We start from the raw sequence: 15,702 nt of genomic DNA on the forward strand, positions 1-15,702 counted from the left end.
TGGAAAGGCAAGGACTAATTCAGGATAGTCAACATGGCTTTGTATGTGGGAAATCATGTCTCACAAACTTGATTGAGTTTCTTAAAGAAATAACAAAGAAGATTGATGAGGGCAGAGCAGTAGATGTCATCTATATGGACTTCAGTAAGGCGTTCGACAGGGTTCCCCATGGGAGACTGATTAGCAAGGTTCGAATTCATGGAATACAGGGAGAACTAGCCATTTGGATACAGAACTAGCTCAAAGGTAGAAGACAGAGGGTCGTGGTGGAGGGTTGTTTTTTAGACCGGAGGCCTGTGACCAGTGGAGTGCCACAAGGATCAGTGCTGGGCCCTCTACTTTTTGTCATTTACATAAATGATTTGGATGCGAGCATAAGAGGTACAGTTAGTAAGTTTGCAGATGACACCAAAATTAGAGGTGTAGTGGACAGCGAAGAGGGTTACCTCAGATTACAATAGGATCTGGGCCAATGGGCTGAGAAGTGGCATATGTAGTTTAATTCAGATAAATGCGAGGTGCTGCATTTTCGGAAAGCAAATGTTAGCAGGATTTATACACTTAATGGTAAGGTCCCCAGGAGTGTTGCTGAAAAAAGAGACCTTGGAGTGCAGGTTCATAACTCCTTGAAAGTGGAGTCGCAGGTATTAGTGGTCAAAGTATTGAGTACAGGAGTTGGGAGGTCATGTTGCGGCTGTACAGGACATTGGTTAGGCCACTGTTGGAATTTTGCGTGCAATTCTGGTCTCCTTCCTATCGGAAAGATGTTGTGAAACTTGAAAGGTTCAGAAAATATTTACAAGGATGTTGGCAGTGTTGGAGGATCTGAGCTACAGGGAAAGGCTGAACAGACTGGGGCTGTTTTCCCTGGAGTGTCAGAGGCTGTGGGGTGACCTCATAGAGGTTTACAAAATTGAGGGGCATGGATAGGATAAATGGACCAAGTCTTTTCCCTGGGGTTGGGGAGTCCAGAACTAGAGGGCATAGGTTTAGGGTGAGAGGGGAAAGATATAAAAGAGACCAAAGGGGCAACCTTTTCATGCAGAGGGTGGTAGGTGTATGGAATGAGCTGCCAGAGGATGTGATGGAGGCTGGTACAATTGCAACATTTAAGATGCATTTGGATGGGTATATGAATAGGAAGGGTTTGGAGGGATATGGGCCGGGTGCTGGCAGGTGGGACTAGATTGGGTTGGGATATCTGGTCAGCATGGACAGGTTGGACCGAAGGGTCTGTTTCCATGCTGTACATCTCTATGACTCTCTGACTGTCCTTAAAAATGATTCCACTGACTAAAATGCTTTGCTGGTCCTGAAAGACACTACAAAAATACAGTCTTTTAGTTTCGTTACAAATTCATAAAATGTTAACTAGTAATTTTTTAAGGGGTGTGAGAACTGGCCAAATTGAAAACTTGGACATTGAAAGCAAATATTATTGTTGACTCCTATCTTTAACTTGCCAGATGGCTTGTATGAAATCCAGTACTGGATGAGAAGAAATTTCCTCCAGTTAAATATTTGGCAAGATTTGAACAGATTGGTTTTTATTCCAAAGACAAACTGCTGGAGAAACTCCGCAGTTCTGACAGCATCTGTGAGGAGAGAAACAGAATTAGCATTTCAAGCCGATGAGTCTCCTTAGGAATAGCTCAAAAGGTTAACTCTGTTTTTTTCCATATGTGCTGCCAGAATTATTGAGTTTTCCAGCACGTTCTGCTTTTATTTAAGATTTCCGGCATCTGCTGTATTTTGCTTTTATTTCATTGTCTTTGGTTCCTGCTACAATTCAAATCCCTCTACACAGATTCTACTCCTCTTCCTGTCAACTGATGCAGAGCCAATCTATCCACAGCATAGTTGTCATGTTTAATCCCAAATGACTTTCTAATTGCATACCTGTACCAACGCTAAGAACGCTTATTTCCATCTTTGTAGTGTTACCTGATTGTGCTCTTCTTGCTTTAACTCAACTGCTGAAATCCTCATCTATGTCTTCATTTCCTCCTAAACTTAACTACTCAAATGCATTCCTGACTGGTTTGACCACATCTCAGCATTTTAACTAGTATTAATCCAAACCTCTACCAACATTTATCCCAATGTACTAAACCTGTACTTGCTGAGCTATATTGGCTCCCTATTAATCAAGAGCCTCAACTTTTAAAAGAATCTTGTTCTTGCTTTCAATCCCTCTTTGGGTTCACCTCGCACGATATCTCTGAGAGATCCAACAGCCCTCAACACTCAATCTTCCTTCAATTCTAACTAACTGAACATCCCACTTTTAACTGCTCCATTATTGTCAAGTGATGCCTTCAGTTGCCAAGGCTACAAATTTTCAGAATTTCTTTCCTATACATCAAAGCCTTTGACCTTTTTCTTCCTTTAGGACACTTCTCTCTTTGACCAAGCTTTTAGTCATCAGTCCTCCTATCTCCTGATGTGGTTGGGTATCTGTCCTGTTTTCTTTGACAATGTTGCTGTGAACTATCTTGGAGTGTTGGTTATGATGATGGTGCTCTAAGAATGCAAGTTGTAGTTATTGTTGAGAAACAGCCAAAGAGTTACAGCTTAAAATGAGAATGAATCTTTTGAGCATATTATGAGCAATTGCTACAGGGGCTTTGAAGAGGTTTACTCAGTTAATTGCTGAAAGAGAGCTAACTTGAAAATGTTTCTAGCATTTCTTCCACAACTTGTGGGAATAAAGTTTTTTGGTAGTTTAAGTGACACTGATCCTTTTCAATACAGTTAGTATTGTAATACATGGATGTAAGTTTGCTCGCTGAGCTGGAAGGTTTGTTTTGAGATGTTTCATCACCATACTAGGTAACACCATCAGTGAGCCTCCAGTGGAGCACTGGTATTATGCCCTGCTTTCTATTTGTGTTTAAGTTTCCTTGGGTTGGTGATATCATTTCCTGTTTTTTTTTCTTGAGGGTGATAGATGGTATCCAAATCGATGTGCTTGTTGATAGAGTTCTGGATAAAATGCATGCTTCTAGGAACGTTACCAGAAACCCTAGCCACTCTCCTCTACATCAAAGACATATTGGAAATGAATGTCATACCACTCAGACCTCCTAGCATCATGGTACCCCACAACACACTAAAACAGTAGCCAATGAACGTGAAAGACCTTTTATGGACAACAAGGAAAACTAATGTCATTTATAAAATACCTTGCAAGAACTGTGAAAAACGGGCAGAAAACTAGCCACCAGGTTACGTGAACATCAACTCGCCACAAAAATACATGACCCACTCTCACTAGTATCCTTGCATATAGAGGAGGAAAGACTCCACTTTGCCTTGGACAACACATCCATCCTAGGACAAGCCAAACAGAGAATTCCTAGAAGCATGGAATTCCAACCGGAACTCTCTCAACAAACACATTAACTTGGATCCCATCTATCACCCTCTGATTTAAAAAAAAAAGGAAATGACTTCACCATCACAGGAAATGACATCACCAACCCAAGGAAACCTAAACACACACATAGAAAACTGGGCAGAACACCAGTGCTTCACTAGAGGTTCACTGATGTTACCTAGTGTGGTGATGAAATGTCTGCAAACAAACCTTCCAGCTCATGAGCAAACTTGCATCCAGAACCTCAATCTGAACTACAAATCTTCTCCAAACTTGTGATGATAATATATATTTGACAAAGCTCCATATGAGAGGTCTTTCTCTAGAGTACAGACGACGTGTTAATTAGAGAATGGTTTCCTGTATACTCGCTGGTCTTTTATTGCCTATGTACTCAGGCTGCAGCAAGATTCCATACCATTACAACAATCATAAATGATCTCTGAGTTAGAAATTTCCAAAATGTTTGGCTGATCTTATAGTAGGAACAAGATTTCCCAGATATAGTGGATGTTCAATGGAACAACATTGGTCCACAAGTGAAAACTTGTGTTTGTTGGTAATTGTACACAATAATGTCCATGTTAGCTAACTCCGAGGGTAAATATTAACTATCAATAACTGTCTGTGAATTCTTTAGGACACTATACTCTTTGGATGTTCTGTTTACCAGTAAGTATTCTGTATCGTGACCTGCAGTTTTTGCCTTGCCATGTAAAGGAAATGGAGTTGGAATGTAATAGTACAGGTTTCTAATTTATGCAAGCTGCTTCTGAAAGAAAATATCACTAATTAGGTGTGTGAGAAATAGTAAAAGAGGGTAAAATGAGGCAAAGGCACAGGTTAGGTTTGTGGTTTTACAAGCCCACTCCATTTGTGGAGACGAAGAGTAGGTTAGACTCTCTTAAACAGTCCCGCTTGAAAAGAAGCTGTTGTGGGCTAGAACAAGAATGAGAATCCGAACACACAAACCACATAGTAAGGCTCTAGTTTAAAACAAACATTTTGCAAACCATTCAAGTAAATGCATCTTTTTCTTTATGTATTTAAAAAAAAACAGAAATGAAAGAATGAGCTATCATCACTTCATTGTATCTGGGACTTTAATAGCTCTTTCATGTCGAATATTTATGAAAAAATATTTTTTGGAACCCAGTACAATTTGTTCTAAATTCTGCTTATTAATATTCAAAGCTGTAGTGTACATGTTCTTTGTATTGTTATCAGTTTCTTACGGCTTCTGTACTCTCCCTTGCCCAGGTCGTGCCACATTGTGGTCAGATCATTGATCTAAGTGCCTATGTTTTAAAACTTACAAGAGCCCACACTGAGCAATACTTTTTCCTTGCATACTTCGTCCACCCACAAATTTCTGTCCGTTCACATCAGTAGATCAAATATCACTGGGGATACTTCAGCACAGAAAAAATCACCCTCACATTGCCTTGATAAAAGAATCACTGGAGATACATGAGACCAGTCCACATCTGAAAGAGGAAAACAGATTATTGATTTACAAGAGACTCTATTTGCAAACTCTGTTGTATTTCAGATTTCGGCAGCTGTGCTCTTTTTTTTTAATTCTATATTTTAGCATTAGTGATGTCATCTTAACTTAGGCACTGAGTTATTGCTTGAGAATCATGATGCATTCCATAAATATTAGATATGGAATACATCATGATTAATGATATGGTGGTTCCTGTTCATGTTTTATGCATTCTGGATATTTTTGCACCTTGTTTCTCTCAACTGAGCGCCAAGCATTATGATTAATCTCATCACTGAATTGCTTGTCTGAAACCATGTAGTTACTTTAATCAACCTTTTCTACCATATTCTGAAACACTTATAGGGCATCTGGGCCTTGAACCCCTTCTGGCACTGAGGTTCTTTGCAACTTTATATTACTTGTAGAATGGGAGCTGTTTCTAGTCACTGACTTTCAAACAATACTTATTCCATATATGTTTAACGGTTATCATTGGTAGAGTTTGTGAAGATCAAAGAGTTCTCTAACTGAGAAAACGTTTTGTGTTGCAGCCATTATTACCATGCTGTATGCAATAGAATACAAATATTAAAAATCATCAATGCCAGCAGGGGAAGATATAGAATTGATGTGCAAGAACTTTTTGTAAATGTTCATAATAAGAGTCAGCAAAAAGGATAAAAATAAAGTGTGATATTTTTACAAGTATTAGCAAGTGTTTGGGGTCAATAACGATGTATGCACCTGTGCTGGTCCGTCCATGAGGGATGGGCAATAAATGAATCCGAACTGACAATGCCCACAGTCCATTCATTCAGTAATGAAAACCTATTAGTATATGAGTTTCCATCTCCTTAATTTGGCAGACAGAAAGCCACTTTCGTTTTCTCCTCTAAAAATAGATTAACCTTACACGTGCTGATCTTATTTTTCAACATGAAATGATGTTGCTGTGTGAGTCTGAAGCCCTGTGACAGGACCATTAGTATCATGCAATAATCTAATTTCCAAGATTCTCCCTTCAAGAGGTACAAATTCAGCAGTTCAAGCCCTTTTAATTAATTTACAACATTGAACAGAATGAAATCCTTGAAGGCCAAAGCACCACATTCCACAAGTAGAATAATCTTGCAGAGTTCCGGAAATAGAATGAAACTATTAAATATCAAATCAAAATTTGATTTCTAAGGATCAGAAAGTAATGGTGAATGCAGAATGCCAACTAATCTTGGGTCGTTCATCCAAAGGTTGCTTTAGTGCAGCAAGCATTTAAAATGTTTTTTTTCCCTCATTTACTTCATCTCAGATTTCCTTCCTCTCTTGTTCACTCTGTGCAGAAAAGCTCCATTGTTTTCAGTTTTCAGTTTATACTTGACAGTTCAAGTCCCAAATTTCTTCTGTTACTGTTTTCCATATCACTTAACTGCTATATCTGTAAAATAATTTCCTCTGTGTCTCCCTTCAAAACTCTGAAGTCCATGACCCAGCCCCCTAAGACACTGGATCCAACTTCTCATTTAGATTTCCACACCTTCAACAGCTAGACGATTCCTCTAACATTACTGTTCTGGTATATATGATTTGAAGATGCTGGTGACAACAATCACCTGATGAAGGAGCAGTCCGAAAGCTAGTGCTTCCAATTAAACCTGTTGGACTATAACCTGGTGGTGTGATTTTTCAGGAGAAAGTGAGGTCTGCAGATGCTGGAGATCAGAGCTGAAAATGTGTTGCTGGAACAGCACAGCAGGTCAGGCAGCATCCAGGGAACAGGAGAATCGACGTTTTGGGCATAAGCCTGAAGAAGGGCTTATGCCCGAAACGTCGATTCTCCTGTTCCCTGGATGCTGCCTGACCTGCTGCGCTGTTCCAGCAACACATTTCCAGGTGTGATTTTTCACTTTGTTCTGGTATAGTTAACATTCAGTTAGCTTTTTGAGTCTGGCTATTCGTGGAGGATGTTTGCATGTTGAGGTGTTTTTGATATATTAAAATAACTTAAGTATAAATATTTTCTATTTTATTCATTCTGCATGTACCCTAACATTATTGAGCAAAGCTGTGTTACAATCAAATGGTAAGGGATATAAGGAGATGGATGAGCATTTTGTGAAATATCATCAAATGGAGGTTTTTCCATCAATAATTAAAACTTCAAGAATATCTTTTTGATCTTGTGGATTATCTGCTTGTTTAAAAGGAAGTTCAAAATTAGATTAAATACTGCAACTGAATCCAATTGGGGCTGTGATATTCCATATGTATCTGAATAAAACCGTACATAAGTTCATTAATAACAATGACTTTTCTTTGGACTGGGAGTCAAAACTGGACAGCTGTCTATTGACCCTTATTCAACTTTAAAAGGATGAATAATGGTTGGAAAGCTGAGGGAGTAAGACTTCCATCAAATAGAATATGATTCATTAAATCAACCTTTCAGATCCCCAAGGGTAGTGTTGTATTTAAGATTCCATGTGTAGTTCCAATTGCACTATATATTGTGGCATACTGCTGTACCCAGAGGTTAATATAAGGCATTCACTTTTCCTCTTAAACTGGTTAACTCTCAGCTTTGTTCCAAATGTCGGAAGTCTATTGTTTGAGTGTTTCAGCAACTCTTTCCCTTTGGATTGCACTTATTACGTACAGGAAGTTCAGAGGCAGTGGGCTGGACGGCAGATCTTCTCTAACTGCTACCCTGAGACTTCTTTTGGGGGAGGAGAAGAGCTGTATGTAATTCCTGTAGTGGTATGCTAACAACGCCAGTGTGTTAAAATCTAAACTCTGCAAATAGCAGGATAAATAATCTTAACGTGTGTACTGCCATCCGTTGACAATTGTATGCAATTACTATAGTAACTTTAATGCTTTTCTCTCTTTGATTTCAGTCCTTTTTACCCACTTTAAATGAATTGATTATTTTTCCTATGCTTGGGTGAAAAAGGGTAATTGATTCAGACAGACCCAATGTCCCCTCACGCCTGCACACACACACCCATCTTCTGCTCTTCAAATATGGCTGTACAAATAAATTATCCAAGCTTGGATTAACTTCTATTGCACATTAAAAGGAATCGCACAAATAGTTGCCTCATTTATATTTTCAGGTCAGCTTGGTGGTCTATTCAGCAGATCTGGATTTGGCTAAATCAATATAGAGTAGATACAATCCTCCACAGTGAGAGCAGGATTACCATCTGTATGTTTTAACCATCATCTCCCAGGATATGGCAGTCATGTATCACATCCTATCTGGTATGATTCAAATGTATTCCCGGTTTCTGATTAAGTGATACCTGCATTTCATGACATACCTTTTAGATTCATTGCTGAGGGGATGAAATCAAGGTATCATAAATGCAGGATGATTTTTATGCATAATGGCTTTGTGTGTGTCTAGCACACATTAGTAAGGCTCTGTCTCAGAAGACATGACTACCTGCTTTGCATGGCAATAGATACCTTTTTAAGGCTGATCAATTCCTTTTCCATGGTGAACAAAGGAACAGGAGTAGGCCATTCAAGCTTGCTTCACCATTTATTACAATCATGGCTGATCGCATACTTTAATGTCTTTTAGTCAGATTATCCCTTAACCCTTTTCACCACTGATAATATCTGTCCATTTATATTTTAAAAGTATTCAGACTGAGTTTCCATGCCTCCCTGGGGTACAGAATTTACCACTCCCTGAATTAAAACAAAATTAATCTCAGTCCTGAATAAACCCTTATTTTAAATCATGCGTCTCCTGGTTTTAGACTCTGCAGCCTGGGAAATATCTGCATTATACTTTGAATGAATTTCACTGTTTTGTAGGTTTTAATGAGACTCATTCTTCAAATCTCTAGCGAATATAGGCCCAGTTCACCCTATCTTTCATTAGACATTTCTGCCATCCTAGGAACAAGTCTGCTGAAACTTGCACATTCCCTATTGTGGTAATATTTTTCCTGAGATAAGGAGATCAAATCTGCACACAGGATGCTAGGTGCAGTCTAACTCAGCTTCATTGCTCCAGCTTTACACATTCCTCATAACACAGATTTCCACTTCGCATTATATTCTAAAATTTAGGAGCAGTACATTTGGATCCACATCTAAATCACAGATGTATGTTGTGAACAGCTAGGGTCCAACTACTGATCCTTATAACAAAAACAGAAAGTGCTGCAGAAGCTCATTACCTGTGGAGAGAAAGCAGAATTTATGTTTTGGGTCCAGTGACCCCTCTTCAGAACTCATTTGATCCTTGCAGTACCCCACCACTCCCACTCTTCCAATGTGAGAATTACCAATACATTCATACTGTTTTTCAATGATTAGGCAATTCGTAAATCTTGCCAGTACATTACCTCCTATACCGTGAGGAGGTAAATTTTGCTCACCAACTTCCTGTGGGGAACCTTATCAAAAGCATTCTGAAAATCCAAGTACACTATATCCCCTTTAGCAGTTTTTTTAGTACTACTCTGAAATAAGCTTGATAGTCATAGTTGTAGAGTCATACATCGCAGAAACAGAACTTTCAGTCCAACCAGCCCCAAATAATCCCAAACTAAACTAGTCCCACCTGCCTGCTGCTGGCACATTTTCCTCCAAACCTTTCCTATTTGTGTACAAGTCCAAATGTCTTTTAAATGTTGTAATTGTACCCACAACCATCACTTCCTCAAGACGTTCATCCCACATGCATACCAGCCTCCTTGTAAATTATCCCTTAAGGTGTTTTTTTTTTTAAATCTCTCTCCTCGCACCTTCAAATGTGCCCCCTAGTCTTGAAATCCCCCATCCTTGGAAAAGACAGCTACCATTAACTCTATCTATCCCCCTCATGATCTTACAAACTTCTATCAGGTTGCATCTTAACCTCCTCCTCTCCAGTGAAAAAAGTCCCCGCCTTTATAACTTAACCTTCCATACACAGCAACATTCTGGTAAATTCCTTTGAACCCTCTCCAGCTTAACAAAAGCGTTTCTATAACTGGTGGACCAGAACTAGACACAGTATTCCAGAAGGGGCTGTATTAATGTTCTATACAACTCTAATATGACTTTCCAACTCCTGTATTCAGACAATTGAGCAATGAAGGCAAGCGTGTCAAACCCCTTTTTAACCACCCTGTGTACATGTGATGCAAACTTCAAAGAATTACAAACCTGCACCCTTAGGTCCCTCTGTTCTACAACCCTACCCAAGGCCCTACCATTAATTGTAAAAGCCCTACCCTTGTTTGTTGTACTAAAATGCAATACCTCACATTTATCCAGATTGAACTTCATGTGTTATGTTTCAGCCCATTGACCCATTTTATCAAGCCGCCTTCACTTTCTACTATGCCACCAATTTTGGTGTCATCTGTAAACTCACTAACCATGCCTCCTATCGCCTCCCCAAAGCATTTATATAAATGACTACTGGAGACCAGCCTCCAGTGGGTAAAGCAACCCTCCACCATCACTCTGTCTCCTGCCATTAAGCCAAGTATATATCCAGTTGGTAAGCTCATCCTGAATCCCATGTGACCTAACTTTATTAATTAGTCTACCACCTGGAACCTTATCAAGTATATTGAGCATAAATTCCAATTTGCAAATCAATGTGGAGTATGCTTACTCAGATCATTATTATCCAAGTGTCAATTTATCCTTTCCCCTACCATAAGATGGTGGATCTTTGTGCTTGAGCCATAAAAATTGATTTTTCTCGTTCCAGGGAATTTCCATTTGCCTTTCATCTCAGCAATTAAAATAAAACACTTATTCTTCCATCAAAAATGGAAACAACCTCTTATTTCACTAATTGTAAATTGCCTGAATTTACACACTTTTTAGCTAGGTAAAATGTTCTCACATACTCTTCATTCATTTAAGTGTTTAGGCTAGAAATCATCTCTGACTGTATGCTGCTTGCATATCCAAGCAAGCTGCAACATCAACTTCTAGAGATTTTCTTTCATCAGACTTTTTTGGGGTGTTGTCTCATTGATATCTAGCCCCATGGACATTTACAAGATGCAAGCTAGCCATTAGAGCTACCAAATTTCAAGTTTTGTCCTTTATTTGGATCATTTGAGTGCCATCTTTATGTTTGGATAAAAATTAGCCAATTTTCTTGTGGAGTTGCAAATATCCACATGAAAAATGGTTGTCATCTTTCTTTGGGAATCAACAGAAAGAGGACAGGACTATGCAGCTTAAAATATCATTTTTCTTCTTTTTGTTAATCAAAGTTTCCTGTAATAATCAGTGAGAAAGCCATTAAGTGATACTACAGCCTTGATAAATGAGTTAACCAGTGGTGATGGAAATTTAGTTTCCCAGGCTTTCTCTTTTAAAGCAGTCAGCTAATATTACAGTATAGTATGTCTAACAGTAGTTTGGGCATGTACAATTAGAGTGCAAAATAATATTTCAAATATGTCTAACTATAGCCTGAAACTGTTACAAGATTTTATTCCATCTTTCAGTACAATTTCAGAGAAAACAATCACTATTCAAGGTACTTAACAAAGATGATCTGACCAGATTCCAGGAAATTGGCATTCACCTAGTACTGGAGTTGTCTTTGAAGTCCATGTTCAAATGATACAGTTAATTCTTTATATTCTTGAAATCTGCCATTTCCAAATTTGGAGGCGCTCCCATAATTGAAGTTCCCAGTGCAAACTTGGAAGCTGAATTAAAGAAGTTGAGAGAAAAAACCAATGAGCAAATTAGTCAATGATGTAATATAAAATTATTTTTGACTTTTAAGTGCATGTGTTCAAAGCTTTTAATGCATTGGTATTTTCTCAACACCCCAGTCTTCGACCCTTAGATATAGAATTTATGAGACGTCTGAGCAAGGTGGTAAACATTGTTCCTGTCATCGCAAAAGCAGACACGCTAACACTGGAAGAGAGGGCCATCTTTAAGGAAAAGGTAAGCATAATAATTTAAATGGTCCATTTGCTATTTACATGGCATGCTACCATTTTCTTCTTCTTTCCTGCTGAGGTGATATCTGTTGCCTGAAGGAAGAGTGTTAAAAACCAAACAGCATTCTTTGTTTTTTTTGGAATCGTGTATGTCGGCAGGGAGCTTAAATGGAATCTTGGGACAATTTTTTGGCAGTCACAGAATTGTTATTCTGAGTGGCCTCAGCTATGTCCAGCTGTAGAGTACAAGCTGTGCTTATATGCTGACACTCGAGTCTAAATGGAGAAAATGAGCAGTGTTTAACCAGGTGGGATCAGTTATGTACAGAAATGTTTGCTTTTTTTGTACTCTATTCAAAATCTACATTTTCATTTTGTATTCAACTCTACGGTAAACTCTAGGTTTTTCAATGAGATTTCACCAGGAAGGTCAACATTTATTGCCCATCTCTAATCAAGTGCAACTTGTATTTGCATAGCAGACTTATCATGTAATTGGTGAAATGTTCTCAATTATTTTGTAGAAACAATTATGAAGCAAAGTTTTACACCACACAAGGAGATATTAGGAGAGGTGATCAAAAGCTTGGGTATAGAGGTAGATTTTAGGGATTGCCTTTATGGAGGACAGAGTGTCTTAATGCCCGTTTAATGTCATTTTAGTTGTTTTGAATAAGCCAGCAAGAATATAATTTTATAAACTCTTATTATTAAATGTTATCTTGCAAGCATTAAGCATAAACATTTAAATATAAAAATTACACTAAGTTTGTTTAAAAAATACAAAATTTCTGCCTTGTCCCTTAAAGATAGTGGTGGACTGCTTTCTTCAAGCCCTTTGGTCTGTGTCATGTATGAACTCCCACAACATTATGGAAAGGTTCCACTATTTGACTCATTGATTCTGTATGATTGGTGATATCTTTACAAGAGCAGGTAGCATGCAGCTTGGAAATTTAGAGGTGTAGGGGTTCCTGTGCCTTTGCTACGCTTGGTTTTAGGCATAAGCCCTTCATCAGGAAGGGCTTACGCCCAAAACGTCGATTCTCCTGCTCTTCAGCTGCTGCCTAACCTGCTGTGCTTTTCCAGCTCCACACTCTTGACTCTGATCCTCTAGCATCTGCAGACCGCATTTTCTTCTATCTTTGCTATTCTTGCCCATCCATTTATCAGGGGTTTGGAAGATACTGTTGAAGAAATCTTGCCAAATTGCTGCTTGCATCTTGTGTGCAACCATTGTGCGCCAGTCGCGGAGTGAATGAAAGTCTAAGCTACAGAATAAAAAATGCCACTCGTGCAACTGCTTTGTCCTTATGGTGCAAAGTTTCTTCAGTGTTGTTGGAATAGCACTCAGCTAGATAACTGAAGAGTATTTCACCACAATATTTCCTCCTCCTTTGTTGATAATGGATGGGATTGAGGCAATTGAGACGCGAGTCATTCACTGATGTTGCCAACCTCCTGACTTTTTTTTAGCTTTGGTATTTATTGTGGCTGGTCTAATTAAGTTTCTAGTCTATGAGCCCAGGGATGTTAATCATGGATAATTTGATGATGGTAATACCATTGAATGCCTGGTTAAAGGTCTTGCAGATAGTCATTGCCTGGTGCAAATTGGGCCAAGCCTGAATATTGCTACATGTGAGCATAGCTGCTTTATTACCTGAGGAAATGAGCTCAGCAACAACCCTCAGTGCCAAACATTCCAAAACGGCATTGGTGACACCAGTATAAACTGTAGATGAAACCATTCACTTATTATTATGTAGTGATGGGGAAGAGATGCTGATTTAATCCAATGTATAACCTTAATATTTTTGCATTTTTAACAAGGATAGTTTAAATATATAAATCGCAGTTTTATAGAATTTAATTCTTGTAAACTGATACTTAAGCATGTGAGTTTGTAAAATTGCATTCTGGCTGGTTTATTCAAAACAAGTAAGCATTGTTAAATAGACATTAAAACTCTCTGTCCTCCATAAAGTGTTCCTTAAAATCTAACTTTTTTATAAACAAGCTTTTGATCACATCATAAAATCTTTCATGTAGTGTGGTGTAAGATTTTGTTTATACAATTGCCTGTTGTTGTGACTAAGCTAACATTTGAATCTATTTGAGATAATTTGATAGAAATTCATAACTGTTTATTGTGGCATTAAATTTCTTATTTATTGTTAAAATAGTTGAATATCAGGCACAAACATTAAAACAAATCTAGTTTTTGGTGCAGTCATTATTTCCAATGTTGGGCTGTAACGATAGCTTTATAGAACATTTTGGCAGCACTGTTGGAAGTGGAATACCAAGAGTTTGTTGGAGGAAACAAAAAGTGCTGCAAATCACAGCGAGTCAGGCAGCACCCATGGAGAGAGAAAGCAAGCTGAAGTTTCGAGTCCAGATGACTCTTCAGAGCTGCCTGACTCGCTGTGATCTCCAGCACTTTTTTTGTTTTCAATATAGATTTCCGCTTCTGCAGTAATCTGCTCCTAGTTTTGTTGCAGGCTTCAAGAATTTCTGTCAAGAAAATGGGAAAATTTGCACTGCTATGCGTAGATATTAAGCTGGATTGAGCATTTTGGATTTGAATGCAAAAATATTTACTCTGATTTGTGTTGTAACACTCAATCATATTGCCAATTTTACTTTTGTTTCAAGAAGTGAATGTTTATTTGCCTTCAGAATGGCAAAATTCCAGCATTTGAATTGCACCAGAGTAAATATTTGCAAATTACATAAAAATTGGATCCATGCAAGATACTTGGAAATAGGATTGCATGAATAATCATCAACGGTATTTAGTGTGCATGATGTGATGGTCAGTACGCTATGTCCCCTCATTTGCAACTGCATGTGTGAACTGGCAGTGTTCGTTGCATTATTGGTTTAATGGTATGTGCCAGACACTAGCTTTCAGTAAGTGAGCTTACAAAAGTTCAGCCATCCATTTAATCAGGCTGGTTGTCAGTATTTTTGTGTTTTTAATTGTCCAATTGCAGCCAAAAATGTGCCACTATTCAGTAATCTTAAAATGAACACCACGAAGTTTCTAAAGTTAAAAGTAGCCAAATTTGGTCAGAACTTTCAATTAAGCTCCAATTTTTATTCCTCCGAAATGTATTTGACGTTCACTTCAGGGTTTTGTAGTTTGCTCAGATATTTTGTCTTGCTCTTGAACAAAACTGCAAAGCCATGTGTTACCTTGAAAGATATTTGAGTTGGGAAATATGAGCCGTTTTTACGTATCCCCAGTGACACTTGTGGAAACAGACGGCATGAATTGTTGACACATAATCAATAATGTTGCTCTCTAAGCACTTTAGAAACAAAAATTGAGCTCTTTTATTGTAATTTGTTTTTTTTTATTTTCAATAAACCATAATTCCTGGTGTGGAATGATCGATTGGAGCACAACTATTCAAGCAAGGAGCTTGGTTAGTCTGTGGGTTTCTCCAGCTCCCAAACTTCAGATCCCTTTCTGCACTGTGGATAGGAATGATCCATTGTGGAATTTGCAATTATTTTCTTTTACAAAAAAGTAGCAGCAAAGTACACAGTAAGTGGGTAATAGGAAGTAGCGTGAGCCTTACTGGGGACAGAGGGTGATTTGAAGTGTTTTTAATCAAGCTGCACAGACACATAATGAGCTTTGGGACAAGTGGAACTTTACCACAAGGCTTCGGGACCAGATGTAGCAAAACTACTGCTACACCATATGAACCCAAAGAGGGTAATTACATGCTTAGGAATCTAGAGCAAAGATAGATAATTTGATGAGTGTTTTGCAACAATATTCACTAAGGAAGAAGGAGCTGACACAATATCAATAAAATGGCAAAGGTAATAGATGTGATGAAGGAGACCCTGGAAAGCCTGTGTATAAGTAGGGTGAATAATTTACCTGGTTG

General features: G+C 38.3%; 1 protein-coding gene across 4 annotated transcripts in view; it reads left to right on the forward strand.

Moving 5' to 3' along the window:
* Nucleotides 1–15,702, forward strand: part of LOC122562098 (septin-9-like) — a 322,559-nt gene that overhangs the window by 279,310 nt on the left and 27,547 nt on the right. For all 4 annotated transcript variants that reach the window (XM_043714621.1, XM_043714623.1, XM_043714624.1 and 1 more), the window contains one exon: nt 11,681–11,798. In XM_043714621.1, the coding sequence (XP_043570556.1) occupies nt 11,681–11,798 (118 nt within the window). The remainder of the gene's footprint in view (nt 1–11,680; nt 11,799–15,702) is intronic.

The sequence above is a fragment of the Chiloscyllium plagiosum genome, chromosome 24 (assembly GCF_004010195.1).
Source record: "Chiloscyllium plagiosum isolate BGI_BamShark_2017 chromosome 24, ASM401019v2, whole genome shotgun sequence".
Taxonomy (NCBI): Eukaryota; Metazoa; Chordata; class Chondrichthyes; order Orectolobiformes; family Hemiscylliidae; genus Chiloscyllium; species Chiloscyllium plagiosum.